Consider the following 27719-nt stretch of genomic DNA (forward strand, 5'->3'; position numbering starts at 1 on the left):
GGGGTCCCTGAGGGTGGGAGCACCCTCAGGGCACTATAGTGCCAGGAAAACGAGTATGTTTTCCTGGCACTATAGTGGTCCTTTAAGAAGAACAATAGACAGACAGAAAATCTGAGAAATATATATTTGCATAGAAATCAAGCTGGTTATGACGAGTAATTCTCTTTCCCCAGGGTTGTATACAAAAGCTGCTCATTTAAAATGTCATTGGAACTCTTTAATTAATTTTTCTTGTAAATGTCACTGGAATATTAAATTCTAATAATGGTAAACATGTGATTGGATTATTTATTTTAGAACAATGTGCTGTTCTACAAATACAATTGATGTTGATCTCAAAATGCATTGGAATGTTTATATAATGCTGAAGAATAACAATCTCTGTTGGTGTTTTAATATAGACCTGTCACCAAAATATTGAAAATAATAATAATCTATCCACTCTGCTTACTAATGTGTAATTCAGGGGTTCGTAAGAATTATATGTTTAATACTTTCAGGATTGATGAGGAATTAAAAAAACAAAAAAAACAATGAATTATAATTTAAAAAAAAAAGTGTGTGTGTGTGTGTGTGTCTGCATTCCTTTTTAATTGCCTCAGTGCAAGTCTCTGGCCAAAATGCACATACCAAATAATAGACTGAAACTTTCATATTGGATTTGTAAGCTGTGCGGAGCCGTTTCAACAAATATACCGTATATACTCGAGTATAAGCCGACCCGAATATAAGCCGAGGCCCCTAATTTTACCCCAATAAACTGGGAAAACTTATTGACTCGTGTATAAGACTAGGGTGGGAAATGCAGCAGCGACTGGTAAATTTCTAAATAAAATTAGATCCTAAAAAAAATATATATATTGAATATTTATTTACAGTGTGTGTATGAGTGCAGCGTGTGTGTATGAGTGCAGCGTGTGTGTATGAGTGCAGCGTGTGTGTATGAGTGCAGCGTGTGTGTATGAGTGCAGCGTGTGTGTATGAGTGCAGCGTGTGTGTATGAGTGCAGCGTGTGTGTATGAGTGCAGCGTGTGTGTATGAGTGCAGCGTGTGTGTATGAGTGCAGCGTGTGTGTATGAGTGCAGCGTGTGTGTATGTGTGTATGTATGAGTGCAGCGTATGTATGAGTGTGTGTGTGTGTGTGTTGCAGAGCCTTGGTGGGGAGTGGGCAATTTTTTTTTTATTATTTTAATATTTTTTTTATGATTAATTTTTATTTTATTTTATTTAATTATTTTTTATTATTTTAATATTTATTTTTTATTTTATTTGTAATATTTATTATTTTATTTTTTTTCGTCCCCCCTCCCTGCTTTATACATAGCAGGGAGGGGGGCTCCTTCCCTGGTGGTCTAGTGGCATTGGTAGTTCAGTGGGGGGGGGCTGTCAGAGAGTTTACTTACCTCTCCTGCAGCTCCTGTCAGCTCTCTCCTCCTCTGCGCCGGTCCGTTCAGCACCTCTATCAGCTCACACTGTAAGTCTTGCGAGAGCCGCGGCTCTCGCGAGACTTACAGTGGGAGCTGACCGAGGTGCTGAACGGACGGCGCGGAGGAGGAGGAAGCTGACAGGAGCTGCAGGAGAGGTAAGTAAACTCTCTGGCAGCCCCCACAGCCCCTGTCTGTATTATGGCAATGCATATTGCCATAATACAGACTATTGAATCGAGTATAAGCCGAGTTGGGGTTTTTCAGCACAAAAAATGTGCTGAAAAACTCTGCTTATACTCGAGTATATACGGTAGCTGTTTTTTGTTAAATCAGTCCTGTGATTGTTACATAATTACAAAGCTGAAAAGAGACTTGGTCCATCAAGTTCAGCCTTCCTCACATGTGTTTTTGCTGTTGATCCAAAAGAAGCAACAAACTAGGAAAAAATTCCTTCTTGACCCCAAAATAGCAGTGCTTCTAGGTGTGTGTGTGTGTGTGTGTGTGTGTGTGTGTGTATATAGATAAATATATTACTTATTTTAATTTTTTATTTACGTAGTGATTTAAATTTGCACAAACAAAGTACCGGTAATTGCTTTTTTTTTTTTGTCCTACAAATAAATTGCAATCTGTTTCCAGAGGAGGCCAATGGTGATGAGTCAACTGTATCGACGACGGATGCCTCACTGGAAGGTAACACAGAAATACCCAAAGACGCCATCGTCAGTGAGTTGCCTGGCACTGAAGAAGACCAAGAAACCAAATACCTTTCTTCCACACCTCTTCCAACAGAAGGCCCATCAGCTGAATCTAATCTGTCTCACACACCCAATGAATCTGAAGAATAAGGAAGAACCAACCTGATCAGTTTATCCCGCATTCTACAGACCACTCCAATCTTCATTATTATTTTAAATAAAACCACCACAAGTATTTTTCTGAAGGCTTCTGACATGTATACGGTTTAGCAAGGGTTTTTCCTCCCTCTACATACTTCTTAAATAGTAGACACTACTTGGGTTATTCATTAAACTCTGAATTGCTTTGAACTGAAACCGGATTGTAAATTCATAGCCGAGCTGTGGCTGAGCTGCAGATTGTTTGTTTGTTTTTTCACAAATCTTCACTTTTTCCTGGGTTTTGCAATTCTGTTTTCAATGCACAACAAATTGGTATGTAGTGAATGTACACAAATTGAGAAGGATACAGGGGAAAAAAGGAAAGACGGTAGGGACAAACCCGTATGCCTTCTGGTATTATTGTTCAGCTAGTATTTTCTTATTTGGTTTTTACATATTAATATTGTACTGTTAGGAATCTTTTAGATCTGCTAATTGATTTTCCTTTAAAAAACATTTTTCCAAGATGTTATACCTGGGGTACAATTTTCTGTAATCTGTTGCATGAGGGTATTCTGACAATTCTTCCAAGATAACAAAGGATGGTAATGTAAAAATGTCTATAATTTGTTTTGCAGGATATCAGAATTGGAGGCTATTAGCATGTGATACACGCAGGAATGGTAGCCAGCTAAATGAAGAGCAGCCTAAAAATATCGCCTCGCCCATATCTTCCCTTATTTTATTTTCTCAATGGGTTATAGATCAGGTCGCAAATAAGTTTTGCTTATGTCATTTCCATTCATTATTGTTCACAATTTATCTAGCTGTAATTGTTGCGCCCAGTCTGCCTGGAAAACAAAATGGGTTCCAGATTCTTAGCTTAGATTTTTGAATGCCAAGCCGCCCCATGAATAAAATGGACACCATGCCTGAATTAGAACAGTGATTTTCATCCAAAAATATAAATCACATTATCTTAGTGCACCGTGTCTTCCACATTGAATACAGTTTAAACCATAGATTCCAATGTAACTACTCATATTATGTATTGTATTTATAGTGAGAAAATCCAAAAATCAATGCAGATATATGTAATCGTCTTCACTGGTTTCTAAAACATATAAAAAAAAGAAAAAAATACATATATTTTAGGTAAATAGATTGACTGTCCGTGTCATTTAGCAATACAATAAGAAATTAAACGTGAAAATATCAGTCTATACATGTGAAAATATTTATACAAAATAGATGTGTTTCGTTCGAGTTCCATAGATTATAATTTGCCCCCTGAGTATTGTGACATTCCGTGACCAGCTCTAGCTTTATATAAGGGATCAATTCCAATGGCAATATCGTTGTTAATATTTTAAGAAAATATTGATCCATGGTTTCTTTATTGGTTTTTTTTTTTTCCATCGGTGACTGTTTGTTTATATGGTTTGGACTTCATCTATTTTCTTTATATATGATATTTAGAACGTGTTCTTCCTTCATTTAATAGAACGTATGACTACTTACCAGCCCTATGAAAACTGGCGATGAAGCTAAATATTTTCAGACCGACAGACTTTAAATATATTTTTATTAAAGCTAGAATGTAAAACGTGTTAGATTGTATATACGCATTTGCTTGCTAAATTCAGTAGGTTATGTTTTGTATTTGTTACTTTGGCTTTTTTTGTTTGTGTCGCCATCTAGTGTCTGAATAAATGTCACCTGAATGTATTTCTTAACACCTCAATTTCATACGCAGTCAATGGTGTAATTTACTCTGTTCAATTATATAGAGTTCATTCAAGGTTAATAGTTTTTCAGAAATGCTAATAAAAGTTTTAAATATTAGCGGTTTTAGGCTTTTTCCACTCAACAATGCTTCTGCATACAATAAAATGATATAAAAAACATTTTAAATGAATTTTCTTCTATGCACCGTCATTTGACATTCATATCTCGTAAATCTTTATGTGCATGAATCAAGGGGGTAATTTCATGTCAAGTGGTCCAATCTTGTTCTTTAATTTAAAAAAAAAAAAAATTACGTTGATATTACAATTTTACTAAAATATCATGTTTAATAGGACAAACTGACAATACATCTTGAATTTGTCATGTAGGTATTGATTTATTGCATAAATTATGTTTCTATGGCTAGGATTGAGATTTTAGCAACGTAAACACTGTCTACAATATAGATTATGCTTGCATTTAATATGCCAAATAACTAACAATATTTGAGGAAGCTAAGTTTCAAGGCCATGTCCCCTCAACCTATATCTTTTATATCCATTCCAAATATCATGTCGCCATCACAATAGGATCTCATAGTTTTAATATTTTTTGTTTAAAGTGATAAGTTAGAATTCCTGACTTTGGGCTATGTGTAATCCTATAACAACAAACTATTCTTTGAGAATATTTTTTTCAATTCGTTAAAAATTTTGGCAGTGGTTTTATTCAAAAAACTATTTCATTGATTTCTCATACCTTGGTGATATAATCTAAGGTGCTCTATATTTTAAGTTAAAGATTTTTTTTTTGTTATTTATAAAACCAGGTAAAGTTAACATGACCTGACTAGTAATATAAATCAGGGTGAATGTTTTGTTTGTTTTTGATGAATTAAAAGCCGTACATTTCTGTAATTTCTAATCTTTCATGCTTGCCATGTCTGAACCCTGAACAAAGTTGAAATAAATGTTGTCGAGTGATAAGCCACACTCTGACTTCAACTTTTATGAGTGACCGTACAGGACATTTCAAATGAGAACGCACACGCCAAAACCAAGGTGGATACCCACACTGAAATACCTACAGGAAGGAAAGGTGAGACCCCAGAAATCCAGGTTTGTAGAAACATTCTGGGCACACAAAGTAGTATCCAAAGGCAGACTTGATTTAGGAACAAGGTACAGCAATGTTAAGGCTGACTGACTAAGCCAGGGCTGTCCAACCTGCGCCCCCCCAGATGTTGCTGAACTACAACTCCCATGATTCCCTGGCTATCTGTTTCATTGAAAGAATCATGGGAGTTGTAGTCCAGCAACATCTGGGGGGCTGCAGGTTGGACAGCCCTGGACTAAGCCTTTATCAAGGAACACAGTGAAGGGGGACCCCTTCTTTGCAACAGCGCAAAATACTGGGAGGCTGTGATAGCACACTTCCCCAGCAGAAGATGGTATCGGCAGGCAGTACCTTACCCCAACAGTAGAGAGATGTCAACTTAGCATTGACATGAATTTTTGTATCCAGTTGCTTGGCTATGAAGACACATTTTCCAGAGTTCCCAATAAAAAGTTGTTGTGATGAGACTGTTTGGAAAGCTGCAGTGAGTCTTGCAACATGGACCACAAATGCCAGCAGCTGTATCTCTTGTTCTACAGGGAGTGCAGAATTATTAGGCAAGTTGTATTTTTGAGGATTAATTTTATTATTGAACAACAACAACCATGTTCTCAATGAACCCCAAAAACTCATTAATATCAAAGCTGAATATTTTTGGAAGTAGTTTTTAGTTTGTTTTTAGTTATAGCTATTTTAGGGGGATATCTGTGTGTGCAGGTGACTATTACTGTGCATAATGATTAGGCAACTTAACAAAAAACAAATATATACCCATTTCAATTATTTATTTTTTACCAGTGAAACCAATATAACATCTCAACATTCACAAATATACATTTCTGACATTCAAAAACAACAAAAACAAATCAGTGACCAATATAGCCACCTTTCTTTGCAAGGATACTCAAAAGCCTGCCATCCATGGATTCTGTCAGTGTTTTGATCTGTTCACCATCAACATTGCGTGCAGCAGCAACCACAGCCTCCCTGACACTGTTCAGAGAGGTGTACTGTTTTCCCTCCTTGTAAATCTCACATTTGATGATGGACCACAGGTTCTCAATGGGGTTCAGATCAGGTGAACAAGGTGGCCATGTCATTAGATTTTCTTCTTTTATACCCTTTCTTGCCAGCCACGCTGTGGAGTACTTGGACGCGTGTGATGGAGCATTGTCCTGCATGAAAATCATGTTTTTCTTGAAGGATGCAGACTTCTTCCTGTACCGCTGCTTGAAGAAGGTGTCTTCCAGAAACTGGCAGTAGGACTGGGAGTTGAGCTTGACTCCATCCTCAACCCGAAAAGGCCCCACAAGCTCATCTTTGATGATACCAGCCCAAACCAGTACTCCACCTCCACCTTGCTGGCGTCTGAGTCGGACTGGAGCTCTCTGCCCTTTACCAATCCAGCCACGGGCCCATCCATCTGGCCCATCAAGACTCACTCTCATTTCATAAGTCCATAAAACCTTAGAAAAATCAGTCTTGAGATATTTCTTGGCCCAGTCTTGACGTTTCAGCTTGTGTGTCTTGTTCAGTGGTGGTCGTCTTTCAGCCTTTCTTACCTTGGCCATGTCTCTGAGTATTGCACACCTTGTGCTTTTGGGCACTCCAGTGATGTTGCAGCTCTGAAATATGGCCAAACTGGTGGCAAGTGGCATCTTGGCAGCTGCACGCTTGACTTTTCTCAGTTCATGGGCAGTTATTTTGCGCCTTGGTTTCTCCACACGCTTATTGCGACGCTGTTGACTATTTTGAATGAAATGCTTGATTGTTCGATGATCACGCTTCAGAAGCTTTGCAATTTTAAGAGTGCTGCATCCCTCTGCAAGATATCTCACTATTTTTGACTTTTCTGAGCCTGTCAAGTCCTTCTTTTGACCCATTTTGCCAAAGGAAAGGAAGTTGCCTAATAATTATGCACACCTGATATAGGGTGTTGATGTCATTAGACCACACCCCTTCTCATTACAGAGATGCACATCACCTAATATGCTTAATTGGTAGTAGGCTTTCGAGCCTATACAGCTTGGAGTAAGACAACATGCATAAAGAGGATGATGTGGTCAAAATACTCATTTGCCTAATAATTCTGCACTCCCTGTATACACTTGTGTGGGATTTCATTTACATTTAGCTGTTGTTTACGTTTTATAGTAATAGCACATACAGTTGTCCTGGGCACTTGTAAGAAGACTTTTGACAAACGGAATTATTGGAGAAGTTAAATGTTATAATGATAGTATTAAGTGCTACTGCTGGTTTTGCTTTGATGTGTGCTCATATTTATGTACTTATCATAGATGAGTATGGGTGAAAGAGCCAGAATAAATAATTAGAAGTCGTTTCAATGCTTTTGGCCTTGTAGTGTATATATAGTAATTGAAGGGAAAATATATACAGTCTTTTTAACAACATGGTTATTGAAATGTGTGTTACCAGGGCCGGCCTTTGGTCATTAGGCACCCCGTGCTACAAGGCTTCACGGCGCCCCCCCACCACCACCATGTTGCCTGTATACAGTCACACACACAGGCACAGGCAGACAGTCTCACAAACAGTTACAGGCAGACAGTTACAGGCAGACAGTCACACACAGTTACAGGCACACAATCACGAACAGTTACACACAGCAGACAGTCACACATGCAGGGAGGCAATCACACATACGCAGGCAGTCACACATAGGCGGGCAGACAGTCTCACACACACACACAGGCAATCAGACATTCACACACAAAGGCACATAGTCACTCACATACACACACAGGCAGGCAGAGTCACAGGCGGGCAGACAATCACACACGCAGGCATTTAGATAGACAGTCACACACAAAATCACACACATATAGGCATGCAGGCAGACAGTCATACAGACAGTCTCACACACACACACACACACATATACAGGCATGCAGATACACAGACAGACAGTCACACACACACACACACACACACACATATATATATATATATAGGCATGCAGTCACACAAACAGGCAGACAGTCACACTGACAGTCTCACACACACACAGCAATGCAGTCACACAAACAGGCAGTCACACACACATTGACATACAGACTTACCTCTTTCCATTTTGGCTGGAAGTGGATGCATTTGGTTGTTTTTCTTCCTTCATCCCTCTTCCTGTGCAGGGGCTTTGGGTATGTATTAGCCCTGCCTCTGCCTCGCGATAAGCCCCACCTCCGCCAGTCATTAAGCCCTGCCCCCCGCAATATATATTTTTTTATATATAGATCCGGCTGGAGAATAATTAATCCTCCACCCGGGTACCTATTTTAGCTCCCCTGTCACCGGCCATGTGTGAGCTGTGGCGGCCACAGGGCGCCCCCTGTTCTATGACGCCTTGTGCGGCCACACAGCTTGCACACCCCTAAGGCCGGCCCTGTGTGTGACTTACAATCCTCCTATAGCTCAGGAACCATTGGATTGGCTGAGAACGAGAGTTGGGGTTTAAAAATATCTGGGGGAACACAGTTTGACACCCTTTGTCCAAAATGCTTGCAGAAGTATCCAAATCCTTTGGAGGAAAACCTTGGTACAAACAAATTCAACATCCTGGTTTGACCATCGCTCACAGTTAGCAGATTAACTAAGGACTTTGTAAGTGCTATTGTGCACAGGAAGCCGGCTACAAAATTGTAGTAGAAATGGTGTACCAAACAAAGCCAGATCTTAGTTGACACCTGAAAGCAAACACACACTGAGTGAAATACACAAAATACTGCCGGTTTCACTATTGTTTTATTAGTACATTTTAAGCAATTAACGTAGCTCTACCGTCCTAAATTGGGCAGGCTGGAATGTTTGTCCTTCCCTGTATTTCTGACTCGACGATGGAAGGGTACTCCAGTCCAGTAGTGAATACTGCATAACCGATCTCTGGCGTGCTGTCTGTAAAACATCTTGAGCTCCATTTTTATGTCTAAAAGGGAAAAAATTAATGTGTTAAAGGGATACTCTAACCCTTTTGTAGGGGGAACCTTTCCATCGTAAAAGGCCATATTGGGCAATATGCAGAATGTTCCTCCCTTCTGTTAACACTATAACTTGAAAAAAAAAAAAGTTTTTTACTTATCTGGAGTCCAGCGCTGACTTCAGCCTTTCCTCTGACGTCACTGGGGCCTTGCGCTGTTTAATCACAGGCTTCTCATCGAGAAACCTGTGATTGGTCCACTTCCGTGGTGACAGATGCAAATTATGCATAGAATTGAAATCAGGCATCCCTTGGTCTAGGCCATGGGTCGTCAACCTGGTCCCTACCGCCAACTAGTGGGCGTTTCAGGATTCCAGGTAGGCGGTAGGGATTTCCTCATTTGGAGAGATTGGGTGAGCAGGCGGGTGCGAGCCGGCGGTACCCCTGCGACCAGGTACCGCCAACACCATTTGCGGCCCCGGCCGTATGTATGTGTTGTGTGTATGTGTGTCTTATGTATGTGTGTCTTGTGTCTGTATGTATGTATTCTGTGTGTGTATGTGTGTCTTATGTATGTGTCTGTATGTATGTGTGTCTTGTGTCTGTCTGTATGTGTGTGTCTCTTTGTATGTGTGTGTCTGTATGTGTTGTGTGTATGTGTGTATGTGTCTTTGCATGTATGTGTGTCTTATGTATGTGTCTGTATGTATGTGTGTGTCTGTTTGTATGTATGTATGTATGATGTGTGTGTGTGTGTGTGTATGTATGTTTGTGTTTTGTGTATGTATGTTTTTTTTTCTTTGTATGTGTGTCTTGTGTGTGTGCCTGTCTGTTATAGTGGGCTACCTAGCTCAGCCTTCCTACTGGGCATTGCTTTAAGTAAGGTTAAAAAATAGAAAAAAGGGGAAAAAAAGGTGGGGAGGGGAATTGAGGAGGGAGAGGAGGGAAGCTGACGCACAGATGAGAAATCATATTATGCACAAACAGAGAAGTCGTCTGAATATCACCGAAAGAGGAGACCTTCGTTTGTTCCTTACGAAAATCGAACCAGATATGAAATATTTAGTCTCGCAGCATCAACCTCAAGGATCTCATTAATCACTAGTAAAGGTAATTTCAATTTACTTTATTGTTTTCTCATTAAACTTTATAAAGTTAAAAACATTATAAACATGCATTAAGTAGAAATAAAAAGATAAATGTACGTACATTTATTTATTTTTTTAAAACGCCCTCCTTTCTAAAAAATATTCTGCACTTGCGCGAAAACTGGTAGGCGGTGAGGATATTTTTCCATCAAGAAAGATGCATTAGTAGGCGGTAGGAAGAAAAAGGTTGACTACCACTGGTCTAGGCTGTCAGTGTCATACGTGCTGGGTATGCAACTAGCCCCCAGCACACAATTACAATATGTCAGTATGTGCAGAGTTTTAAATCACTGAAGTGGTCATGGTGCTTTGTGTCAGTTTTTTTGGACTTAAAGCTGCAATTTCCTGAAGAATTCCCAACAATTCATGGTAGGCAGGGGTAGGCAACATATGCCACTCCAGGTGTTGTGGACTACATCTCCCCTGATACTTACAAAGCATTATGACTGTAAGAGCATTATGGACGATGTAGTCCACAACATCTGGAGTGCTAAAAGTTGTCAGCCCTTGGTTTAGAGAATAGCCATGATTCCATTATATCTGTGTGTGAAATATTTGGGGCATGCGCACACACATTACAGCAAAAGTCTTCATTACCTGAAGTCTATGGTCTGAAATTACTCCCACAAAACTAAATAAATGTGCAATCCATTGATCTAAAGGAAGAAAAACCACCATTGCAGTGGTTTGCAGGTAAAGTTGTTTACAGTCAAATGCCAATGCAAAATGTGTTTGGGAAGGAGGTGCGTTTTTCCCAAATAACAATGTATTGTTACTGGTAATGTTATTCCCAAGATAGCTACATAAAAATCTCTGATCTGCACTCACTACATCCAGTGCTATCCTCCTGGGAACTGAGGGAAAAATGTCTTCCGATATGCCATCCATTTTTAATGAAGAGGAAGTTCCCAGCATCCCAGCCTATCACATGAAATATCACAATACAGCAGGGATTGATTGAGCAGCTCAAAAGAATAAAAGGAGATGCATGTGAACGAAATGTCCAGTACAGAGGACACAAGTTAGTGGGCTCAGGAGGTTAGATTTAAGATTTGTGCAGCCACAGACCCAACCAATACCGCCACCCCCCAACGTGTATCATCATGCCTGCACTGACACATGTCACATCTGGAAATGCGTGTAAATGTTTACATGTGCATTCACACACTTCTAATAAAATTGCCGTTTATCCTATGTTCACGTGCTAGCCTTACTCTTAGATTTAATAATACAGCTAATACGACTCTGTGTGGTCTATCTGTATGTCTGTCTGTATGCTGATGATCATCAAATGCCTCACAAAATTTCAGAATAAAGAAATGGCTAGATAATATTACTTACCTATTCTGATAATCTGCATTGTTGTTATTTCCTGAAATGAGAGTTTTACATTCATCAGTTTTACCATTTCAAACCTGTGTGGTTTAATATACTACAAAGGTCTATAGAAGGGGTAGGCAAACATCAGCACTCCACATGTTGTGGACTACATCTACCAGAATGCTCTTACAGCTATAATGCTGGCAAAGCATCAGGGGATATGTAGTCCACAAACTCTAGAGTGGATTTGGTTATATTTAGTAATAAAGCTGCAAGGATGGTGACTAGGCAATGTGACGTGGCATCCCCTGGCCCTGTTAATTTTGGGGATCTCTAGCCCCATAATGATGTTACCCTCCAACTCAGTCACTGGGTGTTATAAGGGTTAGATGCTGTTTGCCAGGACCATACCTCCACCACCAATCACATGGAATGGAGGAATTTCCAAGAGTTGAACAAACTACGCACTTACTGCACATACTATGTCTAAACATATACTGGAAGCGGTAAGCACAATGCTAAAAATTACAATGTTTTCGTCTTACTTCATACTTAACACATTTTATAGTATATGACATTTTTGGTAACCAGTAATTAAACTTGACAATATTATTTTTTTTCCCCACTTGGATTTCTGCAGAATATCCGATTTAGCACTTCTAGGATGTGACATTTTTACATAGGATTTTTATGTGAAACACTCTTCAATGTAGAGAACATGACAGGTCTTCACACACCAAGGCTCATTCTTGCACAGCTTGCCGAGGAGCTTTTCACAAGTGGTCTTCTGACGGGTAAGACAGAGTCTGTTCTCCGGCCAAAACCTATTGATTGTATAACTGCAGTCTGCTCTGGGTTGAAGAGCTTGAAAGCATCTTCTCTTTCCTTGTGTGTGACATCTAAAGGAAGTAAAATCAGACAACTATAATAGCTAAAACTGCTATACATTTCCTATTTGTAAAATGGCTCTTTAACCCCTTAAGGACCAAACTTCTGGAATAAAAGGGAATCATGACATGTCACACATGTCATGTGTCCTTAAGGGGTTAAATTTAAAACCGGCTTTCGTAAATACAAAATATTGCTGCTTTCACTCTGTCCCCAATCTTTCTAACTCTATAGATAGTGTGTAGAAGATGACTATCTGTATTTATTTTAAAATGAATACAGCATACTCTGACCATGAGGGAATCTCTCCTGCAAAAACATGGGCATGAACATTGACAAACTCTAACACATGGTCCAGAAGAAGAAAGACTCACAGCAGACTGCATGCCAACTAAAGTGACTTTATTTACCACAAACCATCAGTACCGGCAACTTTTCTAGCTAAAATGGTCTTTGAACTTGAAACCATGGAACCGTCCCTAACAAGCATAACAAGACCGCATTGTTAGAGAGGCTTGTACTATCCTTAAGGGTGACAGGGCACTAGGACAATGCACACAGAGATGTGTACTTGGTCTGCCCTAGTGGATCTTGCCAGAAAGGCTGTCAGTCTAGCATAAATTCACGTCAGGATGACATGCTCCTTTTTTTTAGGCAGCCCTGCCCACTTATCAGATGGGACTGCCGTATTGGGCATCACCAGTAACACAAGTGGCGCCACTGGCATGCCTACTTGGAGCCAGACATCCCAGTTACTATTTTATAACGTCTAAAGATGGAAGATGTGCCTATACAAAAATATACAGAGAACAGAGAACTTTCCTGGCTGCTTCATAAAATGAACATCAGTTATGTGAATAAAACATACTGAACAAGGAAGAAAATTGTTTGTTTTTTTGTCTTCAGCATTTTTCTTTGGTATAATAAATCCGTAAATAATACATTTAATACAGCAATCAGTCCAGGGGGCAAAATTTAATACTTGACAGGCCTAAAAGGCAAGTCCATCTCACACTAACCATGGGTGAATTTCTATTTGCCGAGTCTGAGTTTTCGCTCATGAATGGTTAGTGGGAGAGTGGAAATTTTGAACCCTGTCTTTAGTATTGGTAAACACATCCAGACAATGCAATATGCCTTTACATTATTACATGGAACGACTGAGACATATGTGTCACAAAACCAAAAAAACCAACACCAAACCATCTTTCTAATCTCACAAAACCATTCATATTCACAACTGGGCTGTGTCACTTAATTACAACAAATCTGTTTCAGTACAGAACACGTGTGGCAGACTAATATGTGGTCAATGTTATTTAAAACTAACCTAGAATTGTCATAGGTATAAGTATTCACTTACTTTCACGATCAAGAAGCTGTACTGAAGAAAGATGGTATATGACATATAAACGGTGACCTGCATCTTGAGCCAAAGGGTTACGGAACAGATCTGCAATGAAAACAATTTAAATGAAACGCAATAATCATTCTCTACAAAAAAATGTATTCGTTATATTTGTAGTGGCCATTTAATATTCTATTTCACAAATTTAAAATGTCTTTTAAAAAGTTCTGATATTGAGATATAAGCTCTATAATATTTTATTTACAAGACAAGTGCTTAAAAAAATCTGAATGTTTCACGTTGGGTGTCTGGCTGCACATTATCAGGAAAGGCTTAGTGCTTTTAGGATTTAAATCTAATAAAGTAGGGGTATGACTGCTCATAATCAGGACAGGCTCACACAGTGCTGGGTTTATATCTAACGTGGGGGGATGTAGCTGCACGTTATCAGGACAGGCTCAGACAGTGCTGGTTATAGATCTAATGTGGAATCGTAGTGTCCCACATCTCAAAATGATGGATCTAGTACAACTTTAAAGATATTAAGGCATCTTTGTTCTCACTGCCTTCCTGCTTGTTACTGTACAAGTTTAGGCTGGATGCCTTTTCTTCTCACCATAAACCAGTAACTGGAACTATCAAAGAACCAATATTTGTCTTCCAGGAACTCTTCCAAAAAATGCATCATGTATGCTTTTATTGTTTTTTGTTTAGTTTTTTTCAGAACTTTTCCATAAATCATCTACTTTGTTTTTCCCAAATTTTCAAAATAACGAAATACATTAAAAATAAGAGTGGTGGTTCTGCTAAACTACGAAAGTGTCCCAGTTAGTTTCACTCTACTCTTCTCCCATACCACGTCCTGTAGATGGGGGCAGACAGTAGTACCTTATATCCTTAGATCATCACAACCAGAGCTTACCCGCCAACGGCCCCTCCCTATTCGCTCACCCCGTGCCCTATTTTGTAAAAAATGTATTGCTGATTGCAAATCCTTGTGAATTGTAGTTCAACAAGAGCAGTTTTAAGAAAACGTACTTAAGGTATGAAGACTGGTCATGCCCTTTAGCTCCTTCACAGTGTCTTGCAGCTTTGTAAGATAATTGTCATTTAACATCAGTATGCGTAGAGAGGTTAAATTCTTTAAAGAACCTAAAAAACACATAGCAATTCAATTAGAGCACTCTTCAGCTTTCAGGTGCCTTATGAGGAACTTTGGAGTGGTGTCTCCCACCATGGGTGCACCTACTTATCATTATTGATTATCAAATAATATTAATAGTCACCTAATTAATAAGCTATGTATGACCGTTTGGTGAATGTTTGTATTCTTGTGTGTATGTATGCAATGTCAGTAAATGTGCATGTTGGTACTCTTGTATGAGTGCAATGTCAATATGTATGTTGGTGGTCTTGTGCATTTGTGTGTCTCTGTGTGTAATGTCAGTGTGTTCATGCCTCTGTTTATGTAATGTCACTATGTACAGTGTTTCCAGAAAGTAATCAGACTTTTATTTCTTTTAAAACACTATATATAACCACCACAAACACCAGTTGAAAAAACAATTAACAAATTTGTGTGGAAGGATATAGATAAATATGTACCATCTACACACAGTAATGTACATACACAAAAGACTCCTCCTTGTCTTCTTAAAATACGAAGAATTGGAGCCTGGAGATTCTTGTTCTAAGTGTAAATAGTGTAAATGGGAAGAGTCCTGGGGAGGGGGGTGACAGTGCTGCTTTAATACATTTACAAAGTTTTTGATAAAAAAAAAAAAAAAAAAAAAAAAAGTTTTTTTCTCTGTCACTATCAGGTATTGAGATCAGATTGATATGGAAAAAAATATAATTTATACAAATGTAGCATAAGGCTGCAACACTAAAAAACCTACTGAATGCAGTATACACACATTATAGAAAGGACCTCATAACAAATTATGCACAGGTACATATACACACATTAGATCTGCAGTCACACACACAGATTTGTAACAATATATGTACCTTTAGACTGGCTTGGAATGTTGAGAAAGGATTGTGTGGTGTTCCACAAACATCTGCAGCGTTTACGGTTAACTAGCATTACTAGTGATCACATTCCCTAGGTCCTAGGATCTGTGAGGACTGTGTTTCCTATGATACTTTTATTGTGAATGAAGTGGGGCATATTAAAACAACGGACGTATTAAGGGAGGGGACCAAGATACTGAAAAGGAACAAAAATGTAACTACGTTTATATACAGCTGGGTGAAAAGTATCGCCCCCGGGAGCCAGTGACCCTTGACTCAATCCTGGTTTATGTTAACATTTTTTATACATTTTTATTTCCATACAGTAAAAAAAAAATTGAATAAAAATAACACTGTGAATTATAATCACACAGCACCTGCTATGTCACACAGCTCATTGTTGTTAAGATACAGCTCTGACAGGCGGCAAACATTGGTTAGACATGTTATCTTCGAAATCTGAAATTAAACAAATTATTATCACTGGGATTTATAAAATGCCAACAAATTTCACAGTGCTGTACAGGTGGAAAAAGACAGTACAATATAGACAGACTAATACAAAATGTTTTCCCATGAGCTGTGCCTTTATAATCTAAAGATAAAGTTTAAAATATTTTTAGCTAATTTACAGTTAATCTTTCACTGGATTGCCATCCCATTTGTTGGGATATTATTAATTCTCCAGGCTCATTTCAATGAGATGAATATTTCCAATATCACCTATGTACCCAAATCGACACCTTTTAAATATCTGCAGGCTGAAATTCACTTTGAATTCCCAACAGTTCACACATTAATGAGGGTTATCCACTGAAGTCCGAAAGTCCCTGGTCCAGATTTGCGGAATTCATCCAGAGGCATTATAGTGTCTCTCTCACATTCTGTCACCTTTAGAAATGTTGACATCGCTGCTTAAAGGACCACTCTAGGCACCCAGACCACTTCAGCTTAATGAAGTGGTCTGGGTGCCAGGTCCAGCTAGGGTTAACCCATTTTTTTATAAACATAGCAGTTTCAGAGAAACTGCTATGTTTATAAATGGGTTAATCCAGCCCTCAAATCCTCTAGTGGCTGTCTCATTGACAGCCGCTAGAGGCGCTTGCGTGATTCTCACTGTGAAAATCACAGTGAGAGCACGCAAGCGTCCATAGGAAAGCATTGTAAATGCTTTCCTATGAGACCGGCTGAATGCGTGCGCAGCTCTTGACGCGCGTGCGCATTCAGCCGAATGGGAAAAGAGGAGGAGGAGAGCTCCCCGCCTGGCGCTGGAGAAAGGTACGTTTTAACCCATTTCCTTTCCCAGAGCCGGGCGGGAGGGGGTCCCTGAGGGTGGGGGCACCCTCAGGGCACTATAGTGCCAGGAAAACGAGTATGTTTTCCTGGCACTATAGTGGTCCTTTAATGTGTGGTGATCCAGGGATGCAGCTATGGTAAGTTATAAATACCTGATGCTATCCCTCGTGGGTTCCGGCATCTTCTTTCTTCAGATCCTGGTTCTTTATCCACCAGAAGCCCACGTCAGTACAGAACTATTGCTCATGCATAACAGTACAACACTATGGAGGATCCAGTGAGACCAAGGAACCTCCATGGATATTAACTTAAAATGAATGAGATAATGCTTTATTCCCACAGTCGTCACTTGCAATTGCTGGGGGAGGTAATAAAAAGATGGTGGTAACTCCACCTTTTGTCAAATTTTGTCGAGATAGGATTTTACCATCAGATAAAGTAGACTCTACTTTGTCTTACGATATGTTTTGACTGCATTGGAATATGAATAAAATATAGTACAGATTCCATTAAATGTACTTGCTAAATAGCACGTACATTTATTTACCGGATTTGGCTGTCTCTGTACAAGATCAGATTTAAATCCAGAATACTCGTTATTTGGCAAATATGTTTATGCTATATTTTATATAGAATTTGCATGTGAAAATAATCGGACAGTATGGTGCTCATTCGATTAAAATAAATGGATTTCAATTGGATTTTCCTTTTGTAAATATAAAAAGTTGCAAATCTCTCTGAAGTCCAGTAACTTCCACCGAGTTTTGTCCATTAATTCAAAATTCAGTGGTATTGAAGAACGGATGAATAACCCTGTAAATGTTTTGGAAAATAGAGTAAATAAAATTAATTGGTTTTTAGTTACACAAATATTCCAGAATGGCCACTCTACAGAATAGCTTTGCGCCCCCCACCCACCCATCCCCCCTCCCCCCACAAACAAAAGTCCCTTGAAGGTCAAATGAAATACTAGGAGATATATAATAATCAAACAAAGAGCATATCATGCTCCGATGCAAATTAAATCTTCAATTGGCTACACAAAATTAAGCATGTAATATGATATAAAACGTAAAATCAGGTTTTATTACCTTGTTATGATTAAGCCACAAATATCTTAACATTCGAAACCTTGATAGATCAGTGACTTCTTTCAGCCCCCTGTAGTAAGAAAACAATAAAGGGAACACCTTATTGCATTACTTTGGAATTATTGCTATTATGTTTACTGTAGCTCTTATTTCAGCACACTTCAGTACTCCTCTAACGACCTGTTACTGTCCAGTTCTCGATCCCCACCCCAGACTCTTGCCCTCCGGTGGCACATTCACCTCTCCCAGTCTCTGCAGCCTTTAAAAATCCTAACACACTACTTTAGAGAAGCCTAAAAACTATCTCCTAAATCCTCTTCCATATAACCGTTCCCATACCACCACCCATCTAATCTGCTCCTTCCAAACACTACCCTCCATCCCTCAGTTACATACAGATCACCTAATTCCCTTTGTGCATTTTCCATCAATCCTTTTAGATTGTAAACTTGTTTTGCCAGGGCCCTTTTCACCTGCTGTTCCAGTATGTCAATCATGTTTTGTTAGAATTTAGTGTTTGTCTTGTTTACCTCTTGTACAGTGTTGTAGAATATATTGGCGCTGTATGAATCATTTTAATTGTACTTAGGGTTTGAAGAAAAAAACAAAAACAATACAACACTCTCAGCATCACCAGGTTGAGTGAAATTGCCACTGAGAAAATATTGATTCTACATCATCAATGAAGCCACAAAGTGCCAGACGCTGGGAAGAGCCCCAGCTTATGTCAAACCACTTCTAACTGGTACACCATGGGCAACATAACTACTACAGCAAGTGGTATTGTTCATGTATGTTAGAGTCTCCTTTTAAACAATGGATCATGGTATACTATCAGCTGAATTACAATAATCAGGCCAAACAACTTTTTGGAAATAAAGGGTGCGTTGACATATTTTTCAATTTTACTATTTTGGACTAATTTTGAAATTTAGTTGTCAGTTCACCATTGCAACATGCGTATTCAACACCAAATGGATCCCAAAACACTGAAATACTTCATTAAAGGGGCACTATAGGCACCCAGACTACTTCATCTCATTGAAGTGGTCAGCGTGTTTCAGAGAAGCTGCAATGTGTACAATGCCGGGTTAAGACTGGCTCAAGTGGCTGTTTTGCAGACTACCATTAGAGGCGCTTCCTGCTTTTTTACAGAGTTTAACTCCATGAAACGACGCTGGACGCCCTCACACTTTGTATGAGGACGTCCAGTGTCTTCTAAATCACCATAAGAAAGTATTGAGTCAATCCTTTCCTATGGGGAAGGCCTAATGCACTTGCTGTGCATGCACAATAGGATCCCCCCATTGGCTGACATTGGAGGAGGAGATCGACCCAGCGCTGAGGGTTCTCATAACTGGAATCAAGCAAGTTTTTAAAGACCTTTAAAATTAGAGGCCTGGTCTCTTGTTCGTCTGTGCATGTTGTGTACCTCATCACTTGTGGATGTGGTGCACAGTATGTTGGAAGCACGGGAAGACAAGCCAAAGTTAGATTTATGGAACAGCTAAAAAAATTTAAGAAAAAGGTTGAAACTCATTATGTGCCTCGTCATTGCAATAAGTGCCCTCATTTTAGTGTTAAAAACATTTCATTTGGGGGCCGGGCCGCCAAGCTGAGCGGTCGCAGGACTGCTCGGCTCCTGCTAACAGAGGCACAAATAGCCTGAAAATCGCGATTTCAGGGGAAATTTACCGGCAAAAACTGCGACCCTCGATGGAACCGGGCTACCTGGGCTGAGGAGAGGCTTGCGATTGTGTTTTAGTCCCTCAGAGGATGGGGCCCGCTGCAACAGGCGGGACCTATGCTGGCGGTGAGTGAAGCGGACGGCCGCCGCGACACTATCCTGTCCAAAGGAACCCGACAAGCGAGGAATACCAGCGGGCCGAGCCCCGTTCCCCCCCCCCTATGGACCGGGGGGGTGATCCCGGTCCTCACCCTGAGGTCCCGACAGAGACGCCGCAGAGGCAGGGGGTCCGACCGTTCCATCCAAGATGGCGGGCGCCATGTGCGCGGGAGACGGAGGAAGGACCTGCACCCTCTCCGTGCCACGGCTGAAACTGCGGCATCTAACTCCTGCTATAGCAGGAAGCGTGTTGGCTGACACTTACCCCCACAGCCATCTAAACCAGCGACGACGACAGCGGTACAGGGGAAACTACCCAGCGCTCCGTCTTTTCCCGCCAAAATGAACTGCACTCACGGACAAATGGGGTTAAAACTGTGCGGAGACAGACCTCTTACCCACCTCCTACCCAGCCTGCCACAAACTGATACACAAACCGACGACCACACGCTAATGGAACCGAGCTCACCACGATGGCTGACCCAGACCCCCAGAGGACCAAGAGGGACAAACTGATTGGAAAGCAGCTGTAGCCCCAGAAACACCAGCGAGAAACTCGGGTGAGCACTGATTAATCCACATACAGAGGCTTCCACTACCAAGCACCGGAGGGGGCTCCCGAGCAGCGGAACAGTGCTGCATTACCCTACTGACTCTCTCCACCTAATCCCTTCTGCAGCTATCTAAGCTGAGACGGGCGAACTCCACAGAACTATAGCTATACTTATGGCTCTAATGTTTTTGCTAATTGCATAATGTTTTTATGTTAAGCATTGCCTTTTACCACTATACCAGGCATAGTATTGCCTTTTACCACTATACGCTGTAACCCAGCCTCATTTGCCCCACAGAGACCCACTCGAACCTCGGTCCCACTGTGAATCGTCCCCAACCTGGAGGGGTAATACTGTTAACATAGCTTATTTTACTTTAAAGCCCCTGTAACGCCACTGACCACTAGCAATCAGAGAGCTCTGCCCTAGCATGAATAACAACAGCTATCCTGCATTAGACTTTGGCCTCTATCTTAAATAAGTTAATAATATATATTTTATGCCATAAGCCAGCAGATCCCATCGTGACCCAACAGTATGTAAAACGTACAAGTTAGCATGTTACACAACACGACTATAACTACTGCTTTATCTTGCAATTCTTCTTGTATAATCCATGTTCCTACTCGACAAAAAAAAAAAAAGTGCAGAAAAAAAAAAAACATTTCATTTGTCATAATAGAACAGGTAAAACTGGACGAAAGGGGAGGTGACTTAATGATGAAGTTGAGAAGGAGGGAAGGATTTTGGATATTTAAACTACATACACTACAGCCCAACGGGCTAAACGTTGATTTTGATTTAGTTTGTTTTTTGTAGCTATTTAGATTTTTGACACACTTATTCTCCCCCATCTCTTTTGCTTCATCTATATTTCTCCTTTTGTGTTTTATTATTATTGTGATTTTTACCAATTATTTTTTTTTCAGTTGTATAAATTATATGGTCGTAAAGGAAATTATTCGTGGATTTTATATTTTTTACAAGTACTGGAATAGTTTAACATTAAATGGGTATATATAATTATTATATAATATGTGGTTTGGGTCATAATTCCTAAGGTTTGATATTAATTATATTTATTATCCATTTTTTATCCTGGTGATTAGACTTCAAATCCTGTTTCTGTTCTTATTGATGGGCTTGCATGAATTGTACTGATTGTAAGTTTTCTACCAATAAATTGCTTGTTAAATTTAGATATACTGCACCATATTCTGTGTCCTTTCTCCCCATATTCTGTGTCCTTTCTCCCCATATACTCCACACTATACCGAGGAATTATTCAAGGGATCTTGTATCTATGAAGTGCCTGACACTCCTTGCTATATAGTGAGTGCAATCATTAACTACTCCCTTTCTGGATTTTGTATTGCAAATCAATTTATAACTTTTTTAACATGCGTTTTTCTGGTTTTTGTTTTTTTGTTATTCTGTCTCTCACTGTTAAAATACACCTACTATTACGAATATAGACTGATCATGTCTTTGTCAGTGGGCAAACGTTCAAAATCAGCAGGAGATCAAATACTTTTTACCCTCACTGGATATACAAATGCCCTAAATGAGCCAGCACTCATTTCCCAAATAATTGAATGTGTTTCGTCTAATTAAGACTTACTGAAAGGCCAGCAATGTCAGTAAAATCCTGTATCACAAGAATCCATTTAGAAATGAAAGTCAAATGCAAAAATGCATTGTTCAAGACTTGGCTATGGACCTCATCCATGGCAACATCAATGACATCTTCTGAGTAATAAATGTGGTTTTCTGGTATGCCTATTGCAACACACAGGGATGAGGGAGTCTGACTTTCGGTAAAATGCTCAAAACTGGAAAAAAACAGGAGTTCACCAAAACCTGTCTAAAAGTGCAATAGTAAAACTGACAACCTGAATTGGTGTATGTATTCCAGGAGCTAATCCACCTAAAATGGCTTTTGATGTATCACCAATAGGAAATTAATAGTTAGAAATAGACCAAGGCGTAATTCAATATTTCAGGGAAAAAAACAGTGCAGCAGTAATGTGTGGTGTGTACACCTTTAAATCTGCTACAGGCAGAATGATTGGAGTATACACCAAATGTTATACTTCATAGGTGAAGTTGTAAACCATATAAAATAGAGGTATAGTATATAGAACTATTCTCTATAATGTGATGGAATTTAAGTCACCTGATTTTGTGAAAAATACAACCATATAAGGTGTGTACGTCTTCTAATCTGTTATATACAGACAGAGTGAAGTGTGCACCTCTATGATATACTTTATAGTAAAAAGATGTAAAAAAAAAAGATCTTTTTACTATAAAGTATATCATAGAGGTGCACACTTCACTCTGTCTGTATATAACAGATTAGAAGACGTACACACCTTATATGGTTGTATTTTTCACAAAATCAGGTGACTTAAATTCCATCACATTATAGAGAATAGTTCTATATACTATACCTCTATTTTATATGGTTTACAACTTCACCTATGAAGTATAACATTTGGTGTATACTCCAATCATTCTGCCTGTAGCAGATTTAAAGGTGTACACACCACACATTACTGCTGCACTGTTTTTTTCCCTGAAATATTGAATTACGCCTTGGTCTATTTCTAACTATTAATTTCCTATTGGTGATACATCAAAAGCCATTTTAGGTGGATTAGCTCCTGGAATACATACACCAATTCAGGTTGTCAATCTTCTGAGTAATGCCTGTGCCAATCTGAGTTCCACGCCTGTGAATGAATGTGGCCAGCTTCATATACCAGACATTTGTATTAAGATATTACTGAACATTTTAAGACATTGATGTGTCCTGGGATGTTTACAGTGAAACACGCCACTTTCCCTTCATTTTTTAAAGAATAATATCAAAGCAGAACACCAACTACATTTAGTAAAAAACATTTAAAAATTCACTACGGCACAACCTCTTGCTTTAACTGCTACCTAGGCAGACAACCTTTTTTTATACAAAGGTACAGGCTCGTTTGTGGGGCTATACTTTGAAAAAAGGACCTGTATTACCAAATTGCTGGTGTGAAACTCTGGAGGGCACATAGAAGGGTACATTATCTTCTGACATCGTATGGTATGTACTTACTTTCTACCAAGGTACAGCTCTGACACATCAGAATCCGTCTTGTAGCCACATTTATGCAGTTGTTCCTCTATTATCTGAAACAGACATTTCAATGGCTTCACGATCAGTAATATATATATACATTAAGACTCTGGCTCTGAGACTTGTGGAAAAGAAAAGCTCAGTAAGCAATTGGATGCCTCTTGGCACACATCACAAAATAGGGAAAAAAGAGCACTCGCTAGGATAACAAACGTGATCAAAGTTTCAGCCCCTCAAGATGATGCAGAGGGGGCCAACACGTTAATTACATGTTTGTTATATTTTTTTCAAGGAAAATGCCAGAGAGTGCTCTTTTTTCCCTAATAGATAGATATATTTATAATTATAATTTAAATAATTGTTGCAAAAAAGAGTGCACTCGTGGGACCTAGAAATAGTTTCTAAACGTTGTTTTAATCACATAAGGCAACATTTAAAAACTATTTGTAAGTCACATGACTGCTCTCTCTATTTTGCAATAACTGTGTCGAGGCCTGAGATGCAGCTGGGCTAATTTAAACGGGAAGACGCTGAGTGCTAGGCTTTTGTAACATTATATACCGGTATATAAAATTCAAAGTAGATGAATGACTTAGAAATGGTTCTGAAAATATATCAAGAAGCAGAATGTAGGGATTTTTTTTCCACACCATAAAAGTGAAATTCTTAATCACACTGAGCTTTGTGTATGCTTTGAGAAGGTGCAATATGAACCCCCCAAAAAAATCACCTTTGGTTTATTTCCTGTGGAAATAAATTCACCAACGACAAGCATGGCTGATATCTAGAGCAACCAACCTCCCCCCCCCCCCCCACACACACACCAGCCTTCCCTTCCCAGTGCTCTAGCAACAGTCTTCACCAGGCGATAAATGCAGGGTCTCCATTCAGTCCCTCAGCATTAAGCAGGGATATTGAAAAGTCCAATTACATTTTTCTATGTTCATACTGAAATATCCAGCCCACTAACCTGTACTGTACTAAAAAAGGTTTACAGGTACAGCTCCCCAGAGTACAGGTGCTCGGTTTTGGCCAAACTAACTACTGTTTGCTGACTTGGTGTCCACAAACAGACATTATTTAGCCATGCTAGCAATGTTAATGGCACTAACAGACTTACTGTTTTATTTACAGTGTGACAACTATCGAGTCCTCGTTTAACATTATTATTTTGTATATTTATTTATACAGAAAACATGTCACAATGTTGTAGAAATTGATATACCAAATCCATTGTATATTAAGCCAGTTCCAAACATTAAAGGACCACTATAGTGCCAGGAAAACAAACTAGTCCCCCACCCTCCCCCACCCGCTGGGCTGAAGTGGGAGGAAGGGGTTAAACGCTTACCTTTCTCCAGCGTGGGGCTCCCTCGGCGCTGGGGACTCTCCTCCTCCTTCCGACGTCATCGGCTGAATACGCATGCGCCGCAAGAGCTGCGCGCGCATTCAGCCAGTCCATAGGAAAGCCTTCTCAATGCTTTCCTATGGACGTTGGAGTCTTCTCACTGTAGACACCATGACAGCTTCATCCCATTGAAGTGGTTTAATGTAAAATGTTTTAATGCTAAACAAGAGTTCCTACCATCCAATCCCTCTTTGCTTTTTTCTTTTTCTTTTGGCTAATGAGGAAGCAATGGGTGTCTGTCATTGGCTGCCAGATGACCGCATTCAGCCTATCACAGTGCCTTTGCAGGTATGAATCGGTATGGCTACAAGGAAGTGTGCAATCTATGCCTAAGCCACTCCCCCAGTGAGGCGGGGCTATGGGAAGCCAGGAATCTCCATTCTGTGTTAAACTGCTCGAAAAAAATGGTTTAACAATGAATGGAGGGACAACGCCAGGGGACTCCAGGAAATATAACCAATTCAATAAGATAAACTGGCTATAGGACCTACTGTAATTGTATCCTTTGTAAAACAAGTTCGTTTTTTAGTAGACTCCCAAAAAGACCCAACGAATGGCCACCACACGTTGATATGCGTACTATGGTTCCCACAAAATATCTATCATGTTAATCTGTTATGACTTTTAGCTGGAGTGATATACCAACACATGAGAATCTTGTAGCACTTTCTTGCAAAATAATAGAAGTCCTTCTTAGGTAATTGCTTTTTTAGGTTTTTTTTTTCTTCAAAAAATCCACTCAACAGTGAAAGTGGTTGAAAACAGAAAATTGAAGCACTCCAAAAAAGACATAGCGAAATTAAGCTCAAAATTGATAAACTGAAACAATAACTGAGTAAGAGAAAATCCTCTACTATTGTGTTCAATGACATGTAATTCCATTGTCATTTTAATAACATTCACTGTTTAATAACTAAGCCCTGACACCTAAACCAACACAGAAAACCTAGACACTTAAAGGGATACTATAGTCAACACCTTTAGCTTAATGAAGGAGTGTTCGTGTATAGATCATGTCCTTGCAGTGTCACTATTAAATTCTTTGCCATTTAGGAGGAATCACGTTGTTTTTGCAGCCCGAGTAACACCTCCCTATATGTGACCTGCACAGCCTTCCTAAACTCTTCCTGTAAAGAGTCATCTAATGTTTACACCTCCTTTATTGCAAATTCTGTTTCATTTAGAATTTCTTATCTCCTGCTGTGTTTATAGCTTGCTAGATCCTTCAGGAGCCTCTTGCATGTAAATAAAGTTAAATCTACAGAGAAGGAGATAAAAACTTTTAAATTGACTTACAGCTGATTAAAAATGAAGCAATTTTTTCATGCAGACTGTGTGAGTCACATCCAGGGGAGGTGTGGCTAGAGCCGCATAAACAAAAACAAAAGTGATTTAACTCCTCAATGACAGAGAATTGAGCAGTCAGACTGCAGGGTATGTATGATCTATACATGAAGACGGTTTCCTTAAAGGGACACTATAGTCACTTGAAGAACTTTAGCTTAATGAAGCAGTTTTGGTGTATATAACATGCCCCTGCAGCCTCACTGCTCAATCCTCTGCCATTTAGGAGTTAAATCCCTTTGTTTATGAACCCTAGTCACACCTCCCTGCATGTGACTTGCACAGCCTTCCATAAACACTTCCTGTAACGAGAGCCCTATTTATGCTTTCTTTATTGCAAGTTCTGTTTAATTAAGATTTTCTTATCCCCTGCTATGTTAATAGCTTGCTAGACCCTGCAAGAGCCTCCTGTATGTGATTAAAGTTCAATTTAGAGATTGAGATACAATTATTTAAGGTGAATTACATCTGTATGAAAGTGAAACCAGTTTTTTTTTCATGCAGGCTCTATCAATAATAGGGGAGGTGTGGCTAGGGCTGCATAAACAGAAACAAAGTGATTTAACTCCTAAATGACAGTGAATTGAGCAGTGAAATTGCAGGGGAATGATCTATACACTAAAACTGCTTTATTTAGCTAAAGTAATTTAGGTGACTATAGTGTTCCTTTAAGCTAAAGTTGTACTGGTGAATATAGTGTCCCTTTAATGCAATCCTCTAAAGATAATGTACATACAGCACTCAAAGACAAATATTATGTACTGTTTAAACCATTTTATTCGCCAAAAACACATTATTATTTTTTAACGCACATATCACTTTCGATATATTTTATTAACCTTTGGAGGTCTATAGCATTACATATACAAAACATTTAAATGTCTTTATATGACTAATCCTGGTAAACGTACAGAACTCGACTAAATGGAACACTCCAGGCACCATAACAACTTGATTTAGATGAAGTTGTTATGGTGCCTAAATTGTCTATTTAAAACCAAAATAAAATAAATAAATACACATAATAAAAACAGATCAGATATCATCTTGCAGACATATTTCCAAACTGGATCCATTATGTCTGTGTAAATCCTGGATTCCCCGGAATGTCCTGACTGAAATGGTAACTATGAAGCGCACAGCCATGCAGTAATGTCAGGATACCGGACGGTGGAACGTTATCATCCAGTATTACAGTGTGAACGTTCCATGGCTACTCACCGCTAGCGACATCTTGGCGTCAGTCGTTGCCAGGATACGGAATGGAACGTCCGAACGCCACCATTCAGCGC

General features: G+C 39.4%; 2 protein-coding genes across 2 annotated transcripts in view; one reads left to right on the forward strand and one right to left on the reverse strand.

Annotated features, from left to right (window-relative positions):
* The window catches only part of ANKMY2 (ankyrin repeat and MYND domain containing 2), a 33088-nt gene extending 29903 nt beyond the window's left edge, over positions 1-3185 (forward strand). The window contains exon 10 of the mRNA XM_063452400.1: positions 2067-3185. Coding sequence (XP_063308470.1) covers positions 2067-2275 — 209 coding nt within the window. The 3' untranslated portion in view covers positions 2276-3185. The remainder of the gene's footprint in view (positions 1-2066) is intronic.
* A 5672-nt stretch (positions 3186-8857) lies between these two features.
* LRRC72 (leucine rich repeat containing 72) lies at positions 8858-27703 on the reverse strand. The gene is made up of 9 exons (XM_063450734.1): positions 27649-27703; positions 23655-23728; positions 18152-18221; positions 16142-16223; positions 14787-14900; positions 13764-13853; positions 12250-12411; positions 11534-11564; positions 8858-9053 (listed from the first exon to the last, which is right to left on the reverse strand). Exons 1-9 carry the CDS (start codon positions 27658-27660, stop codon positions 8894-8896), a joined length of 795 nt encoding a protein of 264 aa, XP_063306804.1. The 5' UTR covers positions 27661-27703; the 3' UTR covers positions 8858-8893.
* Positions 27704-27719: the final 16 nt, after the last annotated feature.

This window comes from Pelobates fuscus, chromosome 4 (assembly GCF_036172605.1).
Source record: "Pelobates fuscus isolate aPelFus1 chromosome 4, aPelFus1.pri, whole genome shotgun sequence".
In the NCBI taxonomy this organism is placed as follows: Eukaryota; Metazoa; Chordata; class Amphibia; order Anura; family Pelobatidae; genus Pelobates; species Pelobates fuscus.